This window comes from Agelaius phoeniceus, chromosome 19 (assembly GCF_051311805.1).
Source record: "Agelaius phoeniceus isolate bAgePho1 chromosome 19, bAgePho1.hap1, whole genome shotgun sequence".
NCBI lineage: Eukaryota > Metazoa > Chordata > Aves > Passeriformes > Icteridae > Agelaius > Agelaius phoeniceus.
In genome coordinates this window covers 8,924,074-8,947,547 of record NC_135283.1, presented here as the reverse complement: position 1 = coordinate 8,947,547, position 23,474 = coordinate 8,924,074, and the positions used below count along the sequence as shown (strand labels likewise).

The following is a 23,474-nucleotide window of genomic DNA, read 5'->3' as shown; positions in this document are numbered from 1 at the left end:
CAAGGGATTCAAAGAAGAGAGATGCCTTTGCAACAGAAAAAGAAGCAAAAGGAAGAATGCTGCATTTAAAGCATCTCATGGCAGGGATAGCTTTTTATGCCACTTTCACTTAAGATCTCCCCACTTTTCTCATCAAAAAAGAAGGTGGGAATAACCTTGCTCAGCAGACCATAATCTAATCTGCTCTCCCTAGGGAGACAGATATTGGAGTTTGCCAGTCATCATTCCTGTGTGAGATCTCTTGAATAAAGAAAGAAATAAGTAAACAAACAAATAACTAGCAGCCTTCCCTGAGGAGCCGAAGAGAGCCCTGGTGTGCTTAGGTTTAGGTCCTGCCTGGTGCTTACCGCTGCAGGACCTGAAGGGAGCAGGGAGGGGGGCGAGGTGGGGGCAATCACCCTCCAACACCGGGAACTGTTTGTAAATTACCCTAAGCTTCCCTTAGTCATTATTCCATTAACTGCCTCTTGGTAGATCTGTCAGTAACTAAGCTGGGAATTATTTGTAGAGAATCAGAGGCTATTTGCTGCACTAAGTGAGCCATGAGAGCGAAAGGGTTTGGGATTTATTTGTAATTACAGTCAGGATTTTTTTCTTCTCCTTGCCTGGACCCCACTGGTACTTTCATTCACATTCCCTAAGCTGAAGCTGGCGCCAGGATCACAGGCTGGCCCTGTGTTTATGTCATTGAGACTAGGACAATATTTCAGTGTGGAGCCAGACCGCAGGGATCCACTCTATAAAACCCTCACTAAAAATAGACAGCCGCCCTGCCCCCAGGCCCGCGGACCGCCGGCTCCCTGCGTGGAGAGAGAACAGCCCTGGGCCGGGCCCGGCTCAGCCCCGCCGGCCTCCGGCCCTGCCATCCCCGGTGCTGCCATCCCCCGGCGCTGCCATCCCCGGCCCTGCCAACCCCGGCCCTGCCATCCCCGGCCCTGCCATCCCCGGCCCTGCCATCCCCCATCCCTGCCATCCCCCGGCCCTGCCATCCCCGGCCCTGCCATCCCCGGCCCTGCCAACCCCGGCCCTGCCATCCCCCAACCCTGCCATCCCCGGCCCTGCCATTCCCCGGCCCTGCCATCCCCGGCCCTGCCAACCCCGGCCCTGCCAACCCCGGCCCTGCCATCCCCGGCCCTGCCAACCCCCAACCCTGCCATTCCCCGGCCCTGCCATCCCCCAACCCTGCCATCCCCCGGCCCTGCCATCCCCCGGCCCTGCCATCCCCCGGCCCTGCCAACCCCGGCCCTGCCATCCCCGGCCCTGCCATCCCCCGGCCCTGCCATCCCCCAACCCTGCCATCCCCCAACCCTGCCATCCCCGGCCCTGCCATCCCCGGCCCTGCCATCCCCGGCCCTGCCGTCCCCCGGCCCTGCCAACCCCGGCCCTGCCATCTCCGGCCCTGCCATTCCCCGACCCGCCCTGCGCTTCAAGGCCGCGCTCCCTCTGAGCGGCTCCTGGAGCCGGCGGAGCCACTCGGGCTGCAGCCGGGGGCATCCTGAGGGATCCTCCGCTCCCTGAGCGCTCCCTGAGCACTCCCTGAGTGTGGATGTGGTGCCTCGAGTGCCCGGCCTCCCCCTGCCCCGAGCCCTGCTCTGCAGCAATCCCTGAGCAGCCCTGCAACAACCCCTGCTCAGGCTGCAGCACCGTGTGAGTTATCCTAAAATCCCACTGGCTGTAACTGGGAGAGCAAGAGACACCTGAAAATATCAGTGCTTGGGACCCCTCCTTTCCCTCTGTAGCTTGTACATAGAGACCCCAGTAGGACAAAACTGGGTCAAAGACTTCACCTCTGTCTGATAAATCTTTCCTGCAGCAAATTAAAACTCGAGCTGAACATTTCCATCTCATAGCTGTCAGTTTTATTCAGAAGCATGAACTGGGACAAATCATTCAGCCTTTTCAATGTCAGTGGTGCATGATCTCTCAGCTTGGAAGGATAAATGTAAATAGTAGAATGTTCATTGATTAGTTCAACAGCTATACCAGGTAGATACAAGGCACTTAATGCACAGATTTTAAAGGTAAGAACCTGAACCTGCAGCTTAGATCCTGACGTTGGAAGGGGTTTAATTCAAGATGCCTGTGAAGTGACAGAAAAACCTCACATGCATTTTAATGGGCAACAGAGCTTTCCAAACACAGCAACAAAGAGCAATCGAGCCTCTTGATTCCCTGAGATCCCTGTTTGCCTAGCTGATGAAAAAGCAGCAGATGGGAGCTCATACACACAGGTATCCTTAGCAGGGGTGCTGCCAATGAATGTTCAAGGGGAACAAACCCCTCAGAACAGCTTCCTGTCACTGAACCACTGTCCTTGCATAAGTCCTGTTTATCAAGTTAGTGGAACCCTGATGTGCTCAAACCAGTGGCAAAACTACAGTGGGAAGAGGCAGATTTGGTTGGCTAAAGGAGCCCATCTCACCCTCTCTCCCAAGGCCCAGGACAACCTGACTGTTCTCCACCTGGGCTGCATGGCTCATTGCTGATAGAGGTGCAGCCAGTCACCCCCTGAATTGAAGAGATGGTTGCACAAATCTATGATAGAACTGAAAACTGAGCTCTGACATGCCTGTCAGCGCTTTAAAATCCTGCAGTGCCATGTGCTGCTGCTCATAATAAAGATTGACTTTGATTTGTTTGGTTGAAATTAAATCATTCACTAGGCAAAGAAGCCATTTTGTACAAGGAGATAAGGCTATTGTAATGTGGACTGAGAATGTTAGAAAAGGCTGCTTTGAAAATTTTCAAAACATCAAGAACATGTATACAGTAGTATACAAGGATAGCTGTAGTCTTGTAAAGAGATTTATTATCAGAACCATAGGTAAGATAATCCAACAGATTTCATACAAGCCAGTCTTTTTTCTGCACCATGCTATGGGTACTCAGTGTTTGCTCAATGATTATTCTGTTGAGTTCAGCTCCTCCAGGTCCTTCTGCCACCATGTTCTTCCAGTGAAATGTATCAGGTGAATGTCAGTGCAGTGTGACCAGGATCCCTCTGCAGTGGGTGTTGGGCATGTGTTGAACAGCAGGTCAGGGTGTGCATTCTTGATCCTCTCAACAGATAGCACAGACAAAACTTGAGAACATAAAAGGAAGTAAAGTAGAAAATCAGCTTGTCCAGGGTCACAAAACAGCAAAACCAAGAAGAGGACCAGTTCCTATCTTTTGTAGAGTGTCATGTTGGCAGGGATAGACCACAGGGCCTCATGGATTTTATAGCATGTTCTGATTTAATTACAGTGGAAGTTACTCATGATTTAGAAGTATATTGCTGCCTTTGTAATACTTCTCACTATTTTATCTCTGCTTTGCAAATACCCACCCTGGAGATAGAGGACCTTCAACTACCTTTAGTCAAAAGTGTGATATACAAAGGAAGGAAGCTGAACTGTCTTGGTGTGGAGGAAGCACATTTTTGATACTGGACCATGTTCTGCCATGTGCCATTATTGTTTGAGAAGCAGCCCTGAATTTTCTCACACTTCCTGCTACAGTTTTTCATTATTTGAGCAAGCGCCATTTGTTGCCCACACTTCTTTCTACAGTCAGTGTGTGCATTCCTTTTTCACCTCTGTGCTAGTGTGGGTGCACCTGACAATGGATATACAGTGAAAGGAAACTGTTGCAGAAACAGGACTCCCTGATTTGTTACAGTAATTAGATGATCTGACCCAAGCAGAAGATTGCAGGAAGATAAAGGCAGCACTTGCAGGAAATGAACATCATCACAGAAACATGAATTGTCTCCCTGGGTTCTGCCATGAATCCCAGTGCAGTAGCATGAAAGCAACTGAAAACTTTCCACAGATGGCCACTTAATGTCTATGTTTCATTTTCAACAACACTTAAGCTATGCAGCCTCACTTGGGCTCCATTCATAGCAGGGCGTGCATTCACAACAGCTGCAGTGCAAACCAACTGGAACTGGGCTTTGAACACATAAAGTCCTGGTATGAAATACCAGCTCTTAGGTGGTTTGAATAAGCACAGCCATAATTAGGAGATACTTGATAACTTTGACTGGAGACCATCTATGTCTTGGTTCTCTAGCCATAAAACAACATCACACCCATGACAATCACGGGATATAAAAAAAATATATCCTTTCAAAGATTTAATTTTTATTTTATCATAGTACCTAAAAGCTTGGACATGTACCAGCCATGTCTGGTGTTGTGCAAATGTGTAAGAATTCTTGCTCCCTCAAAAATTATAGCATAAGTTAAACCTTTGAGGTAACAGATGGTAGGACAGAAGTTAGAGAATGAAACAGAACTATTTTCTGATTTGCCTCAGCACACCTGTACCTCAGCACCTATGCTCAATTTTTGTTTCCAGATAAAACACAAAAAAAAAAGCCTTTAAAAAGAAGGCTTAAAAACATCAGATTCTGTGATATGACCCAGGAGAAACTTCTGCACAGCCTCTGCACAATGCTATATGTGCTCCCTACATTTTGATGAACACAGTCTCTTTCAAAAAGTTAATGCTGTGAACTGCCAGAGAATTTAAAAGTTTTAAATAATGCTGAGAGCTGGAGGGGCTGTCTCCACACAGAAATGGTACCACAGTAAGAGGTAAAAAAACCTGTCTCTACATACTATAGAAAGACACAGTGATTTGAGTTTTCCTCATAACCCCAAATAAAGTCTCTATTATAGTTACTTGTTTACACTTTGTCTGCTGCTTGGCCACCCTGGTCAGATGTCAGAGCCCACCACCTCTCTGGCCATAAGCACAGAGATTGCTCCCATCACAATCACTTTATTATGTGATAGCTTTCCCAGCTAATTTGAAAGCCAGTCATTTATCTTAATAGAAAGGTTGTTCCAAATCTGCAGATCTCTGCAGAGGGTACAGGAAAGACCAGGGAATTCAGCAATCATCATTTAGCAATCTCATTTTGTACATATTTTCAAAGTATTGCAGGTATCTGTGGTGGGAGCAATCTGTGGATTCCCTTGGAAAGCTTAGAGGAATGTATTCTTTCAAATCATTACTCAGCCTTTCTCCCTGCCCTCTACCATTTCAGGAGAGGAGTAATATACAGTTCTCTCTTTTCCCTGGCATCTGGACAACTCTTCTACTGTCACCGCCCTGGAGTCCTCAGCTGGCATAAGAATTCCAAAATAAACGACCGTGTTGTAAGCAGGAGAAAAATATTGTGTCCTTGTGGTGTTGATGTTTTTGCAGCTCAGCTTCTCAATGATCACCACAAGTTGAGCTGCGTATTTCTTTACAAAAATATGCCTGCACTGATAACTTGGCAGGCCACTCTTTGAATAGACATTTAGCTACTTAAGTGCTCACTGTTGCCAACAATGTTCAGTTGATGAACCAGGGAAGAAGGGGCACCTTGACAAGCAAGGATGGTGGGCTTTGTGGCCAGCACACCTTTACTGCAGATCTGCTGGTCAAGAGGTTTTTAAGAGGTTCTGTAAAACCCAAAACCTAATATATGAGTAACACAGCAGAAGGTTTTTAAAGAGGCAAAGATACTGACTAAATATCTCCTAAGTTTAAGCATATTTCGAGAAACCACATAAAAGAAATAAGCCTCAGCACATAATTTATAAACCTGCCCACAGGCAACTGAAGAAGAGCATGAGCCAATACTCAAACCCAGCATGGAAGTACTTAAAGGTGTTTTGCTGTGTACAGTCACACAGCCCAAGGGAACACAGTACCCAGAGAACTCAAAGGGCAAGGATGGAATTTTTAAAGAGCTCACTGTTGGCTCAGCTCTGCCAACTTTCACTCCTGCCAATCTGCATCCAAAAAGGCAAGTCTTACCTTTGCTCATCTCCCAGAACCAACACTCCTATTGGAGCCACTTGACTCTCGGTATCTGTCACTTCTTCCAATTAGTGAAGTTCTATCCCAGTTTTTAATAGAACTGGATGCAGAAAGTCCCAATTTATTTATTTTGTAGCCTCGGTGTTCCTACATGTGTTTTTGCCTGCCCCCATCAATTTACACCAAAAGAACCTTCACAGTGTATTAACTTGCACTTTCAAACTGTGCTTTCTTGTCAGCCTCAAGGGCACAGGGTAGAACCAGAGCTATGTATTCATCAGGCTGGAAGACTGAAGTCAGTATCACACTTCCAATAGTTTTCCAATGTCCTTTCCAGAGGTCTCAATGGATTGACGAATCAAAAAATTGGGAAAAAGTTAGCATGGAGAGCTGGATAAGATGCTCCCACACCTGCGTGGGCACAGCACAGACAGCAAGGTCACCATCTAGGCAACTGTCCCTGCTGAGTGATGACAACCTGACCTAGCAGAGAAGCCCCTCGTGTCCCAGACTGGGGCAGCAGCAGGAAGGTACTGCTGCACTACAGCTCCAGGCTCTCTGCACCCTCCAGAGGCCTCTGGTCATCAGGACAGGGACACAAAGGCCACACAGAAGAGCTGCAGCCTGACTAAGCCATTTTTTTTCCACAGCTGTCGATTTTCATTCCAAAAAGGCAGAGACTGTGTGTTATGAAAGTCCACAGAATATGAAGCTAATAATAAATTGCAAAGGATCACATGGAGGCTAAAACCTCACTTTGGTGGTTGCTAACATGCTGGATATTCAGGCTGGTTAACAATGTAGACCAAAAGAATTCCTGTATGGATTAAAGCACAGGAGATACTGTCCCACCAGCAGCACTGGCTGGATTGTGCTGAAAACATGTCCACCAATGTACAGTGGGATGGGAACACTTGGTTCTTTCCACATAAATTTCACATTGAAGAGTGCAAAGGGCAAATCAATATTCAGCAAGTGTCTCCAAAAGTTAACTGTACTCCCTATTTCACTCCAAAGTGCTCCAGTACCCTGACACTGGGGTTGAGAAGGGAATTTCTTATCCGTGTTAGGACACCTCTATGATCCAAAGCCTCCTCATAAACTGAACAGGATCTGAACTAACCGCTCTTAGTCACCTTTTGTTTAAGTGAACTAGAAAGAGTTGCCTAAGTATCTTGCTCTAAGGTATGGTTTCCAACTCCTGAATCATTCTTGCTGATCCTTCTGAACCTTTCTGAAGTCTTAACTTCCAGAACAGGATGAAATACTTTACTACTTGCATTAAGAGGGATCTGTATGTGGTAAATCTGCTCATTTGGCAAAGAATTAAAGTTAAAATAATTGGTTAAACCACAAATGGAGGAGACATCTAGCAAGAAACATACCAGGAAAAGACATTAATTTCACACTTCAAATGAGATTTTTAACATGAAAGCTGAAAACTGTATTGTTGTCTACTTGGACTGTAATCAGCCTCAGGTAGCTGAGGCTCATGACAGCTGTACTCTCTCACTGAAATGAATCTTCAGTTGTTTTTAAAATTAATTGCCAAAACTAAAACATTTTTTCCCAAACATTGATTGAACTGATTTTTTTTCTGTAAATTGATTTAGCAAATAATGTAGAGCAGGTTGAAAGTGAAATTAAAAGCTGTCCCAGAAACAATGGCTCTCCCATCAGCTTGCACATCCCAACAGCACAGATCTTATTTACTCCATACTTGCTCCAAAGTAAAAGCCATGATCACATGATAAAAGATATTCTATCCATAAGTGGTATCTATGGCACCTTAAATGTAATTTTATGAAATTATTTTAACAATGCAATGCTGGACATTGGATGCAATCTCTGCAGGATGTAGAACACCAGAGCATGAGATTATTGCCTTTTGAGCTGCCCCCTTTTCTGAGGTTATGGGGAGTTTGCAGATTGATTTTAAGGAAGAACATTACCATAAAAACCCCAGTTGAGGAAACGTGCTTTTAAAAGCTTGTTGCATTCAGCCTTTTATTTTACCAACATTGTTACCCAATTCCTACCTTGACAGATGCAGATACTGTGGTCTTTGGGTAGGTCCAGAACTGTATATATCAATGCCATAAATTTGAACAAGCAATACAGTTTCAGCAGCCTCATCCTTTGAAAACCTTGGGATCCAAAGCCAGCACAAAGCTCAATCAGAAATTGTTACCATCTGAGTTTACACAGCTCCATCTCTTCTCAAGTACCATGGATTAATGCTGAGGGAAAGTCAATAGTGCTAAATTCACCCTGAAGGTTAAACCCATGGTCTGCCATGCCATTAGGGACCAGGGATGAACTCGGCCTGCTGTGGCTATGGCCATCTAATTCAATTAACATTTATGTTCTAAAAAAAACTGCCCCATTTGCAAGTCCTAAGTAATATGGTAAATATGGAACAAATTATCAGCAACAGCAGGGGAGATTTAAAATATGCATCTTGGGTTTGAAGTCACTCAGGAACCTGCGGTGATGCAATCACTCAAACAGAGCGATCCTTACGAGCTCAGCTTTGCCAAGAATCCCTGTGCTAACCATCTTCCCGAGCCCGGGTGACACACAGCTGCCAAAAACTCATCCACCAACAACAACGCCTGCAAGGTTTCGCTCATCAGTTGTTTCCCAGTGACTTAGAGTGGTGTTTCCTGACCGCTTTTTATCAGAAAACCCTTTTCAGCCCAGGGCAGCGCACAGAGTCCTGTACAGCGAGCTGAGGGCGGTGGTGATGGCTGCGCGTTCTGGGGGGCTCAGCCTGGGTTTGGCGCTGTCCGTGGAGCCAAGGCCGCTGTCCCATTCCACCGGTGCCGCTCACCTCAGAGTCCCGAGTGCCAACACCTGCGACAGCGGTGGCGAAAGAGAGGCCGCGATCCTCCAGCGGGATGAGCCTCAGCATGACTGGGGAGGGACCTGCCGGGCCTCGGGCAGGGCTGCGGGCAGTACCCGCAGGGGTTTGGATCCCCCTCCAGGCGCTCCCCTGAGGGCGGCACCTCTCCCGCGGGACCGCCACTGCCCGGCGCTGGCCAGGAGGGGGCGCCGCGGCGCCCGCGGGACGCCATGTTGGGCGGGCGTGAGGGGACACGGCGGGGACGGGCCGGCGGCACCGGGGACATTCGGGCAGCGACCCTCGAGCTGTCCCCTCCCCGGGCATGGCACAGGCAGTGAGCCCCGGGCTGTTCCACGCACAACCCGGGCTGTGCCACACCGGACACAGGCGGGACATCGGTGCAGCGAAGGGCGGGCTCAGCCCGTGCCCGGTACCGAGCCCCAGCCGAGCCTTCTCAAGACAAAGCTTTGTCCCCCTGCCGCAGGTTCGGTCACCGCAGCGGCACCAGAGGCTCTGGGCTGCCGAGGTGTAAATCTGGTGTGAGGCTGTGCAGCTCTAGAACTGACCCGGCGGGCGTCACTCGAAGTAAATTAGGACACACTGACTTGGGCTGGTAAAAATACATTTATCTTTCAGTGAAAAGTAAGCGTTGTAAGGGGTGTCACGTTGGCACAGAGGGTGATGTGATTTATGATAAGCCAGGATGGGCTGGTGTCCTGCACTCCGGGCAAACCAGGAGTAAGTCAGGTGGACAGCGCTGCTGTGCTTTGCTGCCCGTGTTGGAGGAAAGTCTGCAGTGCTGAGCATCAAAACTGGGCATCACCCTGCCAGGGTTTTTGTAAAATTTCCTTCTCTGGGTATCCAGGAGAGGGGAAGGCATGCTCGGCTTTGCAGTTGTGTATGGGTTTTGGCCCATGGCACTGCCGGGTCTGTCACTGCCTGTGGGAACGGGCTGTGGAGCCAGTATGACTCAGGACAGGACAGAACCAGCTGCAGGGCACGGGCTCAATGGGACCACAAACACAGTGAAATGCTGGTTTGCATCCTCCCAAACTAAAGCTGAAAAAGCGTGCGGGGGATGCATCCAGCTCTCTAAGGCAGGACGAGCAGTCGGCGTCGCTCCGTGGCTGCTCTGCAGCGTACCTGAAGCAGCGCTTGCAGCTGAGTCTGGATTTACGCTCAGTGCATCTGGAGACAAGCAGCGTGCGGCTCGTGTGCTGGAGCCGGGCCAGGGTTAAGCCCCAGTAGTCGGAGCTGGATCCCTGGTAGCACTCGTGATGGGAGGTCAGGCGCAATGAAAGAGCCCTAGTAGTTTGAGAAGGAACACACCAGCACCTCTCCTGATGGGAGGTCAGGCACAGTGAGCAGGAGGGCCCCCCTCGTGCTGGCAGCTCCGTTCCAGTGTTTGGCTGGGCTCCAGAAGATTAAAATAGAGCCTTAGACTGTCCCCTCGGCAGCACTGCCAGCCAGAGCCCTGACAATCCAGGGGTTGTACTCAAACGTGAGTCCCTTGGGAGCGTGGGCTTTACCTTAACAGCTGAGGCACTGAGTAGGTCGGAGCAGGCAGGGTTGTTGCTCTTGTGACTCAGACTCGAGGAAGAGAGGGATCAGGATGGAGCCACGAGAGAGCAGGGGATCAAGACCAAACTACAAGGCACAGAAGGGGGAAAGAAGCAAGTGTGCCCCAGAAGAAAGCCTGAAAAAAAAATCCTTGTTCTGCTCTGGCTGGGTTCAAAGCATGTGTAGCCATGCGAGTTGGGCATTCCACTGTTTGAGTTCGAGTTCCAATTTAGCTCCTTTTTGTGACCATTTCAGGAAAAGAGAAGATAAGTGAAAAAACCAAAACAATATTTTTCTTCCTCAAATATTTTAAAAAGCAATATGGGAAAAGACAAAGGCCATGCAGGTTCTTGTGAAGAACCCCCACATAGGTGGAAAAATCTTCTGTGGTCCAGAAATGATCACAGCTGTGGGGAACAGGAGCCACGTTCCTGTGATGAAGGGCTTCAGCAAAAAGCCCAATTTTCAGAAGTGAGTGGCACTCCCAAGTACCACTAAAATCAGCACAAGTGGCAGATGTTGGTGTTTCTTACAGAGGGTGGTTCAACTCTTACAGAATTATTTATCACCATTTAACGCATCCATACTGAAATATTTTGCTTCAGGGTTATAAAGAAGTGATAACAAAGAGTGCCAGACAAAACATTTTGGCACTGCCTTTTTCCCCCCTGTGAAATAATATTTGGTTGAAATTTTGAAAGAATCTATTTTGAAAATACCACACAGATTCAGTAAAATAAATGCTGACCTCGCCAAATTCAGTGATTTTGATATTTCAAGAAGAAGCATATATATTTACTGGTATTAAAGGCTGTTTGTCTTTAAATTTCTTTAATATTAGTTTATAAGGCTTAAAAGTTGCTGCTCCATTTATTATTTCTGTAATTGAGTGTCTGTGTGAGCAGAGAGTGGATGATTCTACCTGACTCTTTTTGGTATAATAAAGATGAATTGGACAGTCAGAATAAAAAGATGTTACTCTCACAGGTAAGAAAAAGAAGTCCTACTGATTAATTAGCAGCAATTAATTAATATTTATTGGTTAAAAATTTTAAGAAAATAGAAACCTTTTTATAGCCTTTTGCTAAAAGATATATTTGTTTGAACAGAGAGACTGAAAAAACCAGTCTGGGGAGGAGAAGAGCAGCCCGGGAAAAAGAACAGTGAAGTTTATAAATGAAGATTTTTGTGTGCTTTCAAAACAAACAAAAACCGCAAATAAAACCCAAAGCTTTTATTTAAAGACAGAATGAAAAAATAAGTTAATAGTTTCTTCAGAGAGATGGGAGTTTATATAGGTCAATACACTGGAGTGGAACAGTGAAATGGGTATCTTATGCTGTCAGAAGAGCGAGTCACAAACATGCCCAGAAGAGTTTGTAAGTTCTTTCCAGTTGGTTTTAAAGCTTTTCAGTAAAACAGCAGAGAACACAGAGGCAGGTACAGAACAGCGCTGTCCTTCATGGCAGATGTGTTGGAAACGTCTGGGGGAGCAGCACTGCTCACTCACTGATCTTCTGAGAGAAAGGAGAATCTCAGCTCAGGGCAAGCAAAACATACACACAACCAGGCTCCAAAAATGCATGGTACATGCAAAACGCACCAGAGAGAGGAACTGAAGCACATGCACACAAAAATCCTGCTTTGTCCTGAACTGTAATCCCCAGTTAATTTCTTAGGTCACTGTACATGAATAATTACTTTCATTTGTTTTTTTTTTTTGTTTTTCCTTTTACTAACTTAGTAAACAATGGTACCAATCTTAATGTTTTGGAATTAAAAATCAAGGTAGTGGAAATGACAGACATATTTTATCGTACATTTTGAGAATTATTTTGTTCTGCCACTCAACTCCACTTTGGCTGTGTTTTGGTCCCAATATTTCCATGGGTGAAAATATCCAATATTAGTCCAGTGGCATGGTGTTAATTTTGAAGCTTGCATTGAGTTGGGATGTCACAGCTGAAATACAGACCATGGTCACCATGGACATTGCCACATGTACTTGTGCACAGGATGCTGATGCTGGGAGGATGCTGACCAGGAAATTGTGTCCCTGCTCTGCCACAAGCTGTCTGTGTGACCTTGGCCATGACACTTACTCCAGTTATGGCATCATCTGACTGTTAAAACACATTCAGCAACCTGTCCCTCTATGAAAACAGGTAAACTGTGACCCAGAGCAGAGCTCTTCCAGTTTGATTTCAGCATTCAAAACAGAGTTGTTCTTGTTTCCCTTGCTTACGTACAGTGACAGAGTTCCACACTGCATTAGAAGTGTCTTGCTTTGCTTTTGTGTACAAGAATATGTGAAAAAAGTTCAGTTTCTGTTGTCTTTTATGGGAGGGTATTTTCACCCACAAACCTGGAAACCATGCCTATTTCATTCAGGTTTCTGAATTAAAATAAAGATTTGGAGACCAGATTTGAAAGCCTGGCCATAGAAAAAGTCACTTTCCAATAAAAATAAAGGAATTCAGGGAGAAACACAAACTATGTTCAGATTTCCAGGATTTCTAAAGTTCACATATGGGGGTACTTGATGATGGTCAAACACAGGTTTTTTTCAAGAAATACTGTTTAAAGATTATGCACAAGTGCATGTGGTATTTAAGATCATGTGAATGTACACACCAGCATTTCTTTGTTAATGAGGACTTGAAGTGCATAATTTTAGAAGATCACAGGAGTGGTAAGAATGCAAGAGCAATTCAAGTCTTCTAAATCTTGAAAGAGCTGAGTTTCTATGATATTAGATCAAACAAAAAAATCTATGTTAAGAACATTTTTATGACAATGATTCACTCAAATAAACTTAAGATTTCTTTTACCAACCGATTTTTTTTTCTAAAATAGTATTTAATATCTGAAGTTATAAAAAATATTTGTAGTCCTGAAAATTATTTTTATTGTCTATTTTATGTACTATTCATGCCTCTTTCAGGAATTATTAAAGAAGCATGAGTCATACGGCACTCATTTACTCTTGGCTTGTGGCCATCCTCAATATATATTTTGATTTTTTTCAAGCCATTCACAGGTACATATGCGTGAAAATATTGTGTCAAGTCCCAAGCTCACAGTTAGCACAGCATACATTGTTCATCGAGATATTTACAAAGTTTTAGAGCACATAAAATTGTGCATTATTTTGTACCAAAATTTAAACGTTAACATACGCTTGGTTGCATATATAGAAACAAGTTACAATAAAAATCTCAACAAAGACAACCAATAAACAGCCAAATTGCTATGTACAAACAAGGAAGCAATTAAACACTGCCTCGCACATTTCACTTAAATTACTTTTTCTCGGAGGGGAAAAAACAAACAACCCCTCTTCCCCTCCCCCAGGTCCCCAATAACCCTATTAAGTCTTTGTTTTTATCAGCAAAATGACTGGAACTCCCATTGCATTCAGAAGGGGATTCATTTGCATAACATGGGAGAGAAATGTGGTCCCTGTTCTAAGGAGCAATAGTGAATTCTGCAGTGAGGGCTTCCCCCAGTCCAGCTGGTGTCACACAGTGTGGTGGGCTCACTCTCTGAGCCCGGCTCCAGCCATCCCTGTGACCTCCAGGGGAATATTCTGGGATCAAATGCCTTTTGTCTTCCTTACACACATCATTTTTTACACCAACATAAATGTGTTGTTTTCATGATGACTCCACTGGTCCAGGTCTCAGGTGACATGGAACTGTGCCTCAGGGTGTGCTGGTCTGTACATGGTCTGTACCTGACCCAGCTTCAGTGAAACTACTGATTTACACTGGTGCAAAAGAACCTGGAGTGAGGCCCAAGGACAACAGGACTGTGCCCAAACAGACCTTTACATAAAGTAAACCACAAAAACTCTGTGCATTCAGCTTCAAATCTGCTCAATAATTACTACAGTTCACAGTAATAAGGTAGATTAGTGCCACATCAGCTTCTCCAATGTCAGATCAGTTTCACATTGCTTTTCCAAGAAAGAAAATGAAAATAACAATAAACATAAAAAGTTTGGTCCTAGTTTTTTGAAAAGCTACATAAGTGGTTTTCTGTAGCCTAGTGATAGCCAAGTTTAGTAACACCTTCCCCTGTTATGGAATGACTGGTGTAAGGGCTGAATCCTGCCCAGGACGCTGTGCTGTGAAATGACTGAGGAACCAGGCTGAGAAGCAGCTCCTGGATCAGAGCTCACAGACACCAGCACTGAGGAGAGGTGACTCTGAGCTGCTGGGATCTCTCCAGCACCAGCAATGATGGATGGGTGGCTCCAGAGCCCGATCAGATCAAGGTGACCCCTCCTGGCTCTGCAGAAATGTCTAAGCCAAAGGAGGGCTCTGGGGGCTGCTCCAGGGAGGATGGGTGCCCTGCTGGCCAGTCCCTGCTGCCAGCTGCAGTGTGCCAGGCTCCACCTTGGGGAAGGCTGCCCTGCTTTTCTGCAAAGAATATGTGGGGCCAACAGCTCCCCTTCTCACTTCTGGGCATGATTCACCCTTATGAATTCCACTTCGTGTGATCAAAAGGTAAGTTATACTTGCAAATAAAGCATTCTAGTTACTTATGGTTTTTTTCTGTAGTGGAAAAATCAGAGACCCAACCTGATGAAATCTCCATTGTCTGAAAATTCAGGGCCTGTTTACTGAAAATAGTTTTTGCTGATGGCAAAGTTCAACACCTTAGAGAGATTCAGAGTAAGTTCCCAAACTGTGTACCCTATTTTCAGATACACTATACCTTTGTTGTTTGTAAGGCTGTATTGAAATTTTACATAACAGTCACGAGCCATGCATTTAAACCCCTTAAAAGAGTTGACCAGCAACTTAATGTATTTCTTTATTCCATTGAGAATTTTAAGATGCACTGTCTCTTTCCAAAACACATGAATGTTCAGGATAAAATATTCAATCTCCCCTCTCCCCCTTTAATGTATATATTTAAAAGCATTATTTTATAGATTTCTTTTTCTTACTATGTAAAAAAATCCAATTTTTAATTATTCTCTAAAACAAAGTAAAAAATACAAACATGGGAAATAAATGCTTGAGCCACGGGTGTCTTGAGACAAACTGTCCATTTGCAGACTGCCTTTCTGTGGATGCAAGAAATTTTGCATGTAAACCTTGCAGTTTACCTATATCTCACTTCCTACCAACAGAAACAGGTAAGTTTGAGACCACTAAACAGGGAGATATGGTCTACATTTTTTCTTCTTCCTGTGGAGTCATAATATTAAAGCACTGTATTCTTTTCTAGCCAGTCCAAGTCATGGCTAGAAATAGGAGGGACTGGGTTCAGACCAGGAGAAAATATACTCCCTGAAAAATGCAGGACAAAAGTTCTGGTGCCAGATGGATGAGTAAGAGAGACCCAGAAGTTGCAAAGCCCAAGTACCCTTTAGAGAGGAGAGCTTCAACTGATGCAAAGAGAGCACAGGCACCTTTGAATGAACTGTCTGCTGCCACTGGAACTGGTGTGGTGCAGGCTCTGAGCCCTGGCACTGCCCAGCTCTCTGCAAGAACTCGTGGAGGGGCACTCGAGCTCAGCCTGGAGAAAGGGCTCCCAGTAATTAAAGGCCTGGATTCCTAATTTTAATTTAATTCTGGGCTGTGAGCCTTTGCTCAGCTCTACTCAGAAGAGTTACTGGTGGAGCCACTCTGTGGGGTGGGGCTAACAGTGCTGTGCTGTGCATTTCCCAGGATTCTTTTCAATTGCTGAAGTTGTTTGTGAAATGTGTGTGTGATGTTCTTAAGAGAACTGCAGAAGAATTGTGATTTCTATTATGGCAGTACTTGAAAGGCACTGCTTTCTACTATTTATTTACCTCTGGGTGTTCACTATTATTCTTTTAAGGAGATCCAAAATAGGTAGGGATAGCAATTTTGAACAAAGAACATGTATTTTTACCTGAAGATAAGTCAGTGCTTTATAGCCAGAAATATTTAAACCCAGAACTATCAGTTAGTAATTTGACTAATAAAGTTTGTGGAAGAACCTCAGTCTGGAGGCAATAGATCAAGGAAGCACATCCCATTGGCCATCACCTAAACACTACTTCCATAGCAAGGTTAAAAGTAGGACAGGTTAGATTTTGGCTGGTATTTGCACCCCCAGAGTCAAATTTCATCTCAACACAGAAGATTATGATGAAGTCAAGGCCTTCCTTCAAGTAGAGAATCCAGTCCTTTATTAGCTACATGACTGCTTCTGGAAAGGTCCAGGAGCAGGAGCAGACAAGAGATTGTTACATCCTTATCTCACCAGCAGTGTGTGCCTCTCTGCTGGAGATTTTGCTACTTCTTGCCCTCATTGTTCCTGATGAGCCAAAGAAAAGTGAGGTGGGTTTCATTTAGGACCATCTTGTTTTATCTCATCACTTCCTGCAAAAACATATGGCCTCAGTGTGTGGTTATTTTATTCTTTAATAGTTTTATGGCAGTTTTCTTTAGAGGCAGAATAGATTAGGGGAGCCCAGGCAAGGTTCTGAACACTGGAAAACTGTGTCAATTATTTTGGTTCTGCACAGGAGCATTACATTGTTTGTCTCTCCCTGGTGAAAAGCCTTCTGCTAATAAACAGAATCTGAAGTAACCAGCTGTGAGTGCCCTCAGTGACAGTCAGACTGTCCTGCTTGGCTCTGTGGTGAGTCAGGCATTCCCCATCCCCAGTTCCATACAATGTGTGCCCTTTTGGCTGCAAATGGGCACTGCCACTGCTGCTCCCCCTGCATCTTCTCACCCACAGGAATTTTTGGTGTGGGTCTCATCCAAACCCTGTGGGAGTGAATGGAAGCCTTTCCATCCTCACTGTGGATCAGGTAATGAATGAGTATTTTTTGTCCAAGAAGTTAACTTCCTGCTCCCAAAAAGAGAAGTTACAAATGTAAATCCCTTATAGAAATTTTTTGCCCTTCCTATCACTGCAAGGACTCTTCTTGGCTTCCACATACTGACCAAGCATAAAATAGTGAATAACATTTATTTTTGAATTTATGGATTGAGTTCGCAGGGATTTTAATAGCACTGGGGTTATGGAAGTGCTATTTTAATAAGGACCACAGATCATGGGCCCAAATCCTTACCTTTACCTCAAGGACTTGTAAACTCAACTATTTAACTCAAATCTCTTTATTGGGGGCCTTAGAATGTATCCACCTGGAGGCTGGAAAACTGAAAGGCAGAAGGCTACACAAACACGGAGTGAGGGAATTTAACCAGCAGGAATGTGGCCTATAAAATTAAACTTCAAGAACTGTTTAAGAAAATTAAAGCTTGTGCAACAGCTGGGGTTTCTCTACACATTAGTTCATTTCTTAGTAACTTCAGTGTTAGGGTTCTTATTAATAAAGATTTCATTTTTGAGATCATCTTCTGTAGTGCTTATTGTGGTTGCAAAGGAAAAAATCCTGACTCACTGTAATTTGCCTTTACACAATACAGTAAGATCCCAACCTCCTTATTACATTAGTATTTATGTGGGGCCCAAAGGAAAAAAATCTTACACTCAAACTTCATCCCAAACTTTCCTAATCTGAACTGCCAGAACATCCCAGCTTCAGACATGCTGATCAAATACCCCTGGAGTTTATGGTGAATATTCAGGAATAAAAATAGGGGTGTTTCTTTCCAATGGGTGTGTGAGAGTGTTGCCAACACAACAAAATGTGCTCTTGTTTGGTGGGGAAAAGAAAAGAAAAATTTTTCTTCAATCTCATATACACCCTGCATATTATTTGTCTAGAACCTGGCCTCATTCTGCCTGCTCTTGACCTCAAAGGTTCATCTCCTGAGCTTTTAAAATAACTTGCTACTTAAATAATTTGAAATCTAAGCTCCTGAAAAAACAATTGTGATAATTATGTCAGGCTCTGATAGCATCCAGAGATGGTGTTGATTACATTTTCTATATAATGAAAGAATTTTCATTTCTTTAAGTGGCTAGAAACTCTGGGTTATCTGTTTTACTAGAACTATTAGTATTTCAGCTATATCCAACCTAAATTCATTCAAGAGAAGTGGAAAAGTAAAAAAATTGCAAGAGGTGGTGGGAAACAAGTTAATAGACTTTTAGGACACAGTCCCAACATAAGGTCACCAAGGATGTTACAACTTCTGATAACTTGCAGGCATAACCACTCATGCTTAAAATTTTGCATGCTCAGAGAAACATGGAAATGCAGAGACCTGCAAAACCTGATACTCAATTGCACATTGTTATGTGGTGACTGTTATGAGTCTACCTGCAAAGCTGCAGATGCCAGTAACAATAATGCTCACTTCATGACAGATGATACCTCTGTGAGACCAGAAATCTGGTGATGAAGTCAAAAGATTAGGATTCTTTAGAGTGGCACAAGTTGCCATTTCAGGAGTTGGATTTTCACCAGTGGTTTTGAAAGTATGGCCTTTATGATCACAATGCTCATATCTCATGTGGAGTGATGGGAAGCAGTGCAGGATTCTGGGGTTAAAGGGTGCTGCTGAAAACTTCTGGGACAGCAGAGCCCGACTGCTCCTCTGGCCCCGTGGTCTGTTGCATAGCACTGTGCACACCTGTGTGTTCTACAGCCTCCGTGCTCATCGCCCAGGACCTGCCCTCTCCATCCAGAAATGATTCATAAGGCTCCACATGTATCCTATGGACATCCTGCCTTGGTTCCTCATACTTGCCTTTGCCATCCTCTTGAAGGCTGGATGCATGAGGTACGAAGGTGCTCCGAGACCCGTCGATGGGAATGGTCACCTGCTCGCTGGAGGTAGGTTCTTGAGCCAGATCTGGAGATCTCATGAGGTGCTGGGTGTAGACACCTTCTGACAGAGAGCCTGCCTGCGTCTCGCTGTGCACGCGCAGCCAGCGGTGCTGCCGGCTGAAGTAGTTGTAATGCTGGTGTTTCCCCAACTTTTTTTTCCCTAAAAAGCCCAGTGGCTGCTTGGAGCTGGAGGACTTGTCTGAGCTTTTCGGTGTAAGCCCTGACATTGTCAGACTGCTCATCTGCTCTGTGCAACATTCAGCGCTGGTGTCGGAGGCACCGCACTCTGTCAGGCCTTCCCTCAGTGCCAGGCAGGGCTTCAGGTCGTGGGCTTGGAGCACGTTGGGTGCGCTGCCACCCAGGCCACTGCCAGCCTGCTGGGAGATGTCCTGGGGCGGGGGGTAAATCACGTCCAATTCCCTTGGGCTCAAGGCATCACTGGAGTCGTAGTCACTGTCGGTGGGGAGGAATACCTCGGAGCAGCCTTCTTCATCCGAGCAGGGCTGGGAGTCTGCAAGGAGAACTGGTTAACCCTCACAGGACAAGCTCAGCAGAGACATGTCATTTATGTGGGTTTTGTCCTAATTTTAAATCTCCAGTGCTGGAAATGTATGTGTGTTTCCTCTGTGAAATTGCCACAGGCCGAGTGACAGCAAAGGCAGTCAGAGAGGATTTGTCAGGGAGGAGTCACAGATGTGTTAGACAGGTGGTGGCAGAATTAGGAGAACCAGAAACAATTAATTTATTATGTTAAAGATGGGGAAAAATTGAATTTAAATTGGGATTAAGTTCTGAGAGGATATGTTTTCTTTTATCTTGCTTTCACTAAATTTCATAGACATGGAGATTTGTGACAGAGAAATTCTCTAATCCAGGTTCTGTTTTTATTAAAGATGTCAGTTAAGTTACTCTAGATTTATATCTCTGTAATGGTGAGCAGTGTGCAACTATAAGTATGGTAAGAGGCTCAAGGCACAACATGGAGGTTGATAAATAAAAACTGCCCTTTTGGCCATCAGGTGCATTGTGTGTTCAAATCCAAAACAGACACACAGAATTCAAATGCGAATTTGTGGACCAAATATCACACTGGCACTGAAATTGCTGCTGTCTTTGGGCTTCAGAAGGATCAATAAGATAATAAATAGTGGCATGTGTGATAGAATAGATTGATGCTCCATTGCTCTGGATAGTTTATCTTAGATTCCAGGAATTAAACATCGATTTTATACAGTGCTGACTGCTCACTTGGAGCTTGTGTAAATTGCCATAGAGCCCAGTATTAATGAATCCAGGGTGTGCAGGACAAGATAAAACTGCAGTTTGCACTGTACCAGAGCCCAGGATTATTCTGTATTCCTGGTCTGTGATACAGGGGAAAAACAGTTCAGGGTGGGGTGCTGAGAAAGAACACCACTGTATAATGGAGTGAAGCAAAGCACCAGCCTCTTCAGGCTTCTTTTCTTTTTACCGCATGAAATCTAATCAGAACAGATTTATTAATTTTCCTTAACTGTATAAAACTGCCAATTTGAAAAAACCCAAATTATTATTACTATAATGCTCATGGCAGTTGTTTAATGCAGCATCTACTGCTTTTGTTTCTGCTGTTTCATTTACTTGTTGCTTAAAGACATCTCAGCAGAATGATGGTTTATTTTTTCCTCCAATGTCCTTATTCTGGTAGCAAAATGGGTGTTGCTGTTTCATTTGCTTCATCTTTATTTCCTGTGCTCCATTTCTTTCATCAGTTTAATTTTCTGGCTATGCAGTGAACTAATAATGGTCAGTGAGATGGGTACTTATTTGTGTAATTTGTGTAATTCAAAATGCTTCTCTAAAACACCGAAAACTCTGAGGGGTGTGTGAAAAAAGCTGTTAAACTGGACAACTGGCAATAAAATTTGCTCTATCAAAACAAGGCAAGAGGGGCGTGAGAAATAATTGCTGCAAAACAGAGGAAAACTGAAAGCCTGGAAAGAAAATGGCTGTAATACCTGAGAAACAGAAGGTGACAAATGGAAACTATGGAAAAAATTGGGTTAGATTCTGTCAAATTAATGAAAACTGTGGGGAAGAATAATAGATACATGAGTGATGAGAATGGGTCAATAGCTTTTGCTAACAACTCATGTCTCATCAGTCAAACAAAACTCTGAACGTGTGCACAATTAATACACAGCCATCATCAGAGCTCTGAAGAGCTTGTGATAATGTTCTTTAGCATAGGCTCTGCAGCTGAAATTGGGACAAAGAGAAAGCTCCCTCCATATAAAAGAGCAGATTGTTGGTGTAGGCAAAAAAATGAAGCAGTCAGCTTTCACCATGGATGGATTTTACTGGAATTCTGGACATCATGGAGAGGCCAGTGATAGCACTTGTCCCTTCCAACCAGTGCATTAAATGATCTGGAACAGTGAGGTGACAAAGTTGGCTGATGATGAGCAGTTATTCTGAGTAGCTGAAAGTAAAAAATGATTGTAAAGATTACAGAAGGATCTCAGTATACTGAGTGGCAAATGATTGTTAAAATACCTTGACAGGTATGGGAAAAATTTACTCCTTTTATGAAAAGACATACAAAAACTGTTATAATTAAAAGAGAGTTCAAAGAGTGCTTGGTAAAAAAAGAAAAGTTCTCTTACCACTCATAGCTTTTCTCCTCTGGATTCTAGGCTCAGGAGAAGGGGGAGGTGAAGGGAGACAATCTAGGTGTGAAGAGGTGGAGCTCATTTTCTTTTGAGAGTGTTCTTCTGAAAGATCCACAAGCTTCTTTATGGGCAGGCCTGCTGCTGGCTGCTTGTATCTTGCATACTGCAGTGCTTCTGTTATCCATCTCATGTCCCTCCAAATCTCATCAATTTGCTGTGAAGAAAACAATAGTGACAAAATACAGTTAAGTATGATGAGTATTAATTCTACCTAAGTGTGTACTTTTTCAAGTGCAAGTCTGTAGTCACTGCCAAGAGAGAGCAGCATGATCTCCCAAAAGAACATTCAGATTGAGGAGGTCTGAACTGATTTTGGTAAGAAGTACCTCAATTAAGAATGTGTAGTTAGGAGGGGTGAATCCAGACCTAAAATCTGACATGGAGAGAAAATGAAAATTGTATTTTGATGGAGTAAAAATATGATCAGTTTATAGCACACCTGGAAGTTGGTTTGATTCTGCACTGGAATAAAAGTGAGAGATCTGGAGCATCTTTGCAAACCCAGGGCAAAGCAATTGCTCAGGTCAGACCTAGTTTTTAACAAAGAACATACACATGTGGAGATACATAAATGGAGGGCAGAAGCACAGCTATGAGCCAAAATGCAGTTTCTCTCTTACAATTTTAGTCTCCATACATTTTAAAAGTATAAATCTACCCAAAAGCAGTTGTAAGACATGCCTTTTGATGGCAATAAGAGACAAGTGCCTAAATCAATAGCAGGATGTAGGTTAAGTATCTCTGCAGAGAGGAAAGATGCTGTTTAATGTGGGTCTGAAGAGTCTTTTGATAATGGAACACTTTCAACATCTTTAAACATCATCTTCAAGCCATTCAAGATCTTTGATGGCTGAGCAAATGTTGCAACCATCAAATGAGAGTAGCTGTGAGTAAATACCCTCCTGCTGCAGTGTCTTTTCTAGAACTTCCCTTGCACTTTTCCTACAGAAGGTTCTGAATGTCAAGTGAGCCTTCCTATGAATATTGCAGTGCTTGAGGGAAGCTGCTTTGCAGTTACACAAGCTACATTCTGCAAGAATGCACTGAGAGTTCACTCAGTAATGGAGAGGCAAAAGTGAGGGGTACTCTGTGCAGTGACAATTGTCTGCTGGGGAGTGCAGAGGAATCAGAGTGCCAGAGGGATCAGAGAGCCTGCTGACTGATATTTGAAGACGACTTCTCTTAGCTGGAGATACTTCACAAAATGCATATTCAAAGTGTGAAATTTACTCCCAAGGGATGCTGTAAATGCCAGATTTGCTGGGGTAGTTCCTGATGAGCTGTGTTGGAGGCAGGATAGCTGGGCAGCTGGATCTTGGTTTTGACCTAGTATGGCCATTTTTATATAAAGGTGAAATCCCGACTCCAATGATGTCAGTGCAAGCCTTGCCACTGAGTTAATATGAGCTAAGAATATACATCAATAAGAATAGCAAATGGTTCAGAGATTAATTCATAATCCTGCATAATTTCAAGACTTCAGTGTAGCTCCATGAAGAGAATTCCAGTTAGCAAACATCTCACCTATTTGATTTTAGAGATTTTATACATCCTTTCTGTGATCCTCCCTCAACCCCAAACAAGAACCATCCTGCATGCAGTTTATTAAAATGCAAATCCTGTTGGTTTTCTCCCAGGACATTGTAATGAACGGTGGTTCTTTTACAATTTAGGAACATTTGAAACATTACATGATATGAATTACAGCTTAACTTCAGTTTTAGTTTCAGTGTCTGTAGATTTCTTTTCTTTCTCTGTAACATTCTGGTAAAGACTCCAAGTGCCTTACATTCTGGCTGGGGTTTTTTTCAATAATTTTTAC

The 23,474-nt window shown here is 44.0% G+C and overlaps 1 protein-coding gene across 3 annotated transcripts in view; it reads right to left on the bottom strand.

Annotated features, from left to right (window-relative positions):
* Positions 1–11,426: 11,426 nt before the first annotated feature.
* Positions 11,427–23,474, bottom strand: part of ANKFN1 (ankyrin repeat and fibronectin type III domain containing 1) — a 133,391-nt gene continuing 121,343 nt past the window's right edge. For all 3 annotated transcript variants that reach the window (XM_077188220.1, XM_077188219.1, XM_054645225.2), the window contains 2 exons: positions 21,587–21,806; positions 11,427–19,452 (listed from right to left, as the gene is read on the bottom strand). In XM_077188220.1, the coding sequence (XP_077044335.1) occupies positions 18,659–19,452; positions 21,587–21,806 (1,014 nt within the window). In that variant the 3' untranslated portion in view covers positions 11,427–18,658. The remainder of the gene's footprint in view (positions 19,453–21,586; positions 21,807–23,474) is intronic.